This window comes from Pavona decussata, unplaced genomic scaffold (assembly GCF_977016875.1).
Source record: "Pavona decussata unplaced genomic scaffold, jaPavDecu1.1 SCAFFOLD_71, whole genome shotgun sequence".
Lineage (NCBI taxonomy): Eukaryota > Metazoa > Cnidaria > Anthozoa > Scleractinia > Agariciidae > Pavona > Pavona decussata.
This window is the reverse complement of record NW_028145490.1, coordinates 2,589,742-2,595,000: the sequence shown is the minus strand read 5'-3', so window position 1 is coordinate 2,595,000 and position 5,259 is coordinate 2,589,742. Positions and strand designations below refer to the sequence as shown.

General features: G+C 39.1%; 1 protein-coding gene across 1 annotated transcript in view; it reads left to right on the top strand.

Annotated features, from left to right (window-relative positions):
- LOC146477319 (von Willebrand factor A domain-containing protein 7-like) overlaps positions 1-4,953 on the top strand; it is a 166,008-nt gene extending 161,055 nt beyond the window's left edge. The window contains exon 9 of the mRNA XM_085113781.1: positions 4,023-4,953. Within this exon, the coding sequence (XP_084969907.1) occupies positions 4,023-4,475 (453 nt within the window). The 3' untranslated portion in view covers positions 4,476-4,953. The remainder of the gene's footprint in view (positions 1-4,022) is intronic.
- The last annotated feature ends 306 nt before the right edge of the window (positions 4,954-5,259 follow it).

Sequence of the window (5,259 nt, the reverse complement as noted above, 5' to 3'; positions counted from 1 at the left end):
TTAAGAAAAGAATACAGGAAAAATTATGTTTGGTTAAGGTTGTGGCCCGAAATATTTCAGTGAGCGCTTAAAATTAGAGCGTGTTTACAAAACTTATGCGCTGTGAATTGCGAATGAATTAGAGAAGCCCAGCACAAAATGTTCAAAACAATTCATAACTCGGTGAATATTTCTCCTACAGAAATAATTCTACTCTCTAAGTAAACGTTAACAAACGGAGAATACAGGAAAAATAATGTTTGGTTGTGGTCCGAAATATTTCAGTGAGCGCTTAAAGTTAGAGCGAGTTTACAAAACTAATATGCGCTGCGAATTGCGAATGAATTACACAAGTCCAACACAAAATGCTCAAAACAATTCATAACTCTGTGAATATTTCTCCTACAGAAATAATTCTAGTCTCTAAGTAAATTTTAACAAACGGAGAATACAAGGAAAATAATGTTTAGTTATGGCCCGAAATATTTCAGTGAGTGCTTTAATTTATAATTATAGCATGTTTACAAAACTTATGCGCTGCGAATGGCGAATGAATTAGAGAAACCCAACACAAAATGTTCAAAACATTTTATAACTCTGTGAATATTTCTCTTACAGAAATAATTCTAGTCTCTTAGTAAACGCTAACAAACGGAAAATACAGGAAAAATGTTTGTTTGTGGTCCGAAATATTTCAGCGAGCGCTTAAAATTAGAGCGTGTTTACAAAAGTTATGCTCTGAGAATGGAGAATGAAAAAGAGAAGTCCAACACAAAATGTTCAATACAACACATAACTCTGTAAATGTTTCTCCTACAGAAATAATTCTAGTCTATAAGTAAACGTTAACAAAAGGAGAGTACAGGAAAAATAATGTTTGGTTGTGGTCCGAAATATTTAAACGTTTACTGCGTTTTTACAAATGAGCGCTGCGAACGAATTACACAAGTCCAACACAAAACATAACTCTGTGAATAGCTCTGTGAATGTTCAAAATTAGTTTATCCACGAATATTTGTCGTATGGCAACGATTTAAGTATTTGTGTATAATTTGAAGTATGTTAAATATGGAAAATTACCGACAGTTGCCTGCAAAATTAAATTTAATTTCCATGCGACCTGGAGTTGCTTACTCACCCAGCTCACCGCATGTTTGTTTTCAACTGACATTTCGCCTGTTTGTTCGTCGCTCTCGGGTTTCAAATTTGCTTATTGGTCGCCTGCTTTCTCGACATATGTAGTTTGACAACATATTCAACGCATACAAGAAATAAGTGTTCTTCAAAATCGTTTGTTTTTCTAAAAAAAGTAAGCCATCCCACTTACCGCCGAAAAAACGCGGGTTACCGCACAGGTTGAGTGTGACATTTCACGGTGGCTGACATAGAGGGGCGGACGTTCGTACGGACGGTCGGACAGTGACGTCATAACCAAAATTTCTCGCATGCATGGGTTTACCAAAATCTTTTATCGATGGGGCTCCGCGCGCCCGCTTCCGGCGTGTGGAGCTCCGCTATAATAATAATAATATTTAATAATAATAAAATTTAATACTTATGTTGCGCTTTTTTCTATAAAAATACTCAAAAGCGCATATAACGCTTTAATCCAACCTCACGTCGATTACTGTGCCCCCGTTTGGGATGGATTGAGTTCTTATCTACGTGAGAAACTACAAAAATTGCAAAACCGAGCAGCTAGGGTTGTTCTGCAAGCCAACTGCGAGGTAAACTCAAGCCTGCTTCTTGAAACATTGAAGTGCGACCAGCTATCATTAAGAAGAAGAAAGCAAAAAGCTATGATGATGTTTAAGTCCCTTAACGGGTTAGCCCCAGTGTACTTGCATGAATTATTCAGTGAGTGACACACAGACTATGAGTTGCGTGATTCTTTCCGTAAGTTAAACTTACCCAAGCCGCGTACTAACTATTTGAAACGTAGCTTTAGCTATAGTGGTGCCTTGCTGTGGAATTCTCTTCTTGAAAGTATTAGGGCGATCAGATCAATTGGGCAGTTTAAATAGGAAATCAACCTCGCACTTGAAACATTCGATTCCCACTCGGCAGTCTGGTAAATCAGTTTTTAATAGTTATTTTAGTTTTTGCAAATGATTGTAATTAAAATACTATTGTCATTAACAACAGAGTTTAACAGAGTTTTTACCTGAGTTTAAATAAAGAACTACTACTCTACTACTACTATGACCATATATCGAACGTTCCCAATACGTTTTCTGGTTTCCAGTAGTTTAAATAGTTTATAAATCTAACCAGTTTCGAAAGGTGATAACCAGTACTGTTAGTATATACCACACAAGTGAATAGTGCTTTTTGCGCTTGCTGATTGACTAGCTCGGAGGTGATTAGCCAAGTACTATTCACTTCCGAGCAGACGAACGGAAACAAGATGGCTTCTCATTTCGCCACGGTCACTTCAGTACTAGGAAAATATTTCGATAAAAGAGGTGGCAGTTACAAAAAAAATACAAAAACAGGTGGTGGTGGTGGCGGAGGGAAAGCAATAGAAATGTGGTGGTGGTTGTGGAGGGAAAACAATAGAAATGTGGTGGTGGTGGTGGTGGAGGGAAAACAATAGAAATGTGGTGGCGGTGGTGGCGGTGGTAGCGGTGGTGGTGGTGGTGGTGGAGGAGAGAAAACAATAGAAATGTTGTGGTGGTGGTGGAGGGAAAACAATAGAAATGTGGTGGTGGTGGTCGAGGGCAAACAATAGAAATGTTGTGGCTGTGGTGGTGGTGGAGGGAAAACAATAGAAATGCGGTAACGGTGGTGGTGGTGGTGGCGAAAAAACAATATAAATGTGGTGGTGGTGGAGGGAAAACAATAGAAATGTGGTGGCGGTGGGGGTGGTGGAGGGAAAACAATAGAAATGCGATGGCGGTGGCAGTGGTGGTGGTGGTGGAGGTAAAACAATAGAGTTTTATGGCCTGAAAACTTATATAAATGTGCAACATTCTTTCTCTTTCTTAGTGCAAGATTTGTCTTATATGCGGTCATCAGATTTCTGAGGGGAGAAATTAAATGAAAGAGGGCTTTCGTCGGTGCCATGATTGCGGAGCAGTTACACACAAAAACGTTAATTAATTTCCATCCGCTTGAAATCGCTGTGTATTCTACTCTTTTTTGTCATTGTTTTTTAACAAAGTTTTTATAACGGTATCTCTTGTCTGGTTCTATTGCAAGCAATTATAAGTCGCGTGTTTCAATTGATCCTTGTTAAGTTATATAAAATTATTAACATACTTATACGTCAAGAAACTCCCTTGGGGGTTTTCCAGCAGAGCTGAACTAATTTGTATGCAACTTTGGGCTTGCGAACTCGCATAATTAACTGACTAACAGTGCATTAAACGCTGAGACTTTAATAGTTTTTCATTTCCTCAAGAAAGATAGGAGAAAACGGTTTTATAATTGTCAAACAAACTTGAAATATGGAGTTTTCAGCGCCACTTTGTGTGTGTGTGTGTTTTTTTTGTTTTTTAACGGTAATGATCCATGAATAACCTGAAATTTCGGCGATAAATTTTCCCAGCAAACGGATTGCAAGAGTGACGCTATCAAGAGAAAGCGCGCTTTTATTCAAACTGACAATACAAATCTTAAGATCCAATCCGTGTTAACTATTAGCGGGCAAGCGTAGGCCAGTTTATTGCTTTTATTGTACTAGAGTTACCCTAATTAGTAAACCTCGGCACTTATTAGTATGGAGGAAGTCAAAAAATTAGTATGCAGGAAGGCACTGACTAGGCACTGAATTAGTATGGAGGAACGCATTTTGTCCAGGCTTTATTCAGGAGGTGACGTCATTGACTAGACACTTAGGAATATTAATTAAGGGGATCCAAGGGGATCCCAGGGGAATCCGCTAACGGGGCTTAATTTTGCTGAAGGTATACTACTGCGGGCGTGCACGGCCTGCCCAATCCGAAGTATGTTACGCAGAGCTTTACATGAAAGATAATTCAATACACTTTTTGTGCATTGGTAAACCTCTTGTTTGTTGTTACCTTTTTGCTATCTAGCAGCTATTCCGAAACCAGTCTCCAATAAACGGAACTGTTCAGCCATCTTCAGTCACTCTCAAAACAACGCAAAACACTTCGTGCCTTCTGATACTGACTTGCCAGCCAGAAACGCCTTCAAGCACTGTCACGCAAATAAATGTAACGGCCACACCTGCGTCACACAACGCCCTAGAGAAAGAGTTGCTGCTTTTCTCGTCCATTGTGACAGTCGATCGCAGAAGTCAGACTCAAACAGAATTTTTGCAGAATGAAAACACGCTTGCAATCTGGCATGTTGTGTTAATCTCCGTTTCAGCTTCTATGCTTGTTCTTCTTGTAATTGCATTGCTAGTTTTCAAACTGAAACGTGGCTTGTGGAACCCGAAAAAGCCTACTAAAAATGAAAATGATGTCAAACCCGAATCTGCTTGCAGTCATTTACTGCAGCTCCAAAAATTAGACGAGGAAATTTAAAGAGGTTTTGCATCTTGGCCTCAGTATTTATAGTCGGTTCAGGTACGCATGTGCACACTAAGGGTTCGTTTCTTCGGTCGTTTTTGGAATAGACCTTATTCGCTTAAAAATGGTTCATGCCCATTACAAGCTAACCACGCGATTTTCTCAGGAGAACCGTTCCTTTGTGCTTCAGGAAGTAAAGAATGCCCGCCAGTGTGAATATGGCAACTGAATTCTAAAAGAGACTATTCCCTAGAGTACCGTCACATGATCTGTAATGGAGTAACAAAACAACAAAACGAATGAGGTCTATTAGAATGAGTAGAATTGGAATGTGATTGGAATATCCAATCATACAAACTTCTATTTTTACTCAAAAAACGGAATGAGAACTTGTTGATTTTCTTCATTCTACCAAAGATAACAGAATGACTTAAAGGACCATTGTCACGGAGATTTTGCTGTATGTTGGCCAAAACTGCTAAAATATATGACAGAGAATTAAGAATTGGTTCATGTTTAGCGTGCGTATATTGAGTTATGGATGCACGCGGAGAAGCGTAAGAGTTGCGCGAGGCGTAGCCGAGAGGGATTCTAGCTTCTTGAGTGCTCTCCTGACTTCCCAAGTGCATCCATAACTCGATATACGTACAGCTAAAATCATGAACCAATTCTTTCATAGCATAGTGAAAATAAAGTAAATGATTCCTGGAAAACAAGTTTTGTTCCTGATTAATTACAACATTCTCTCGATGTGCTGTACAAAAACACAAAGGTGAAAGTGGTTCCCATATCGGTTTAA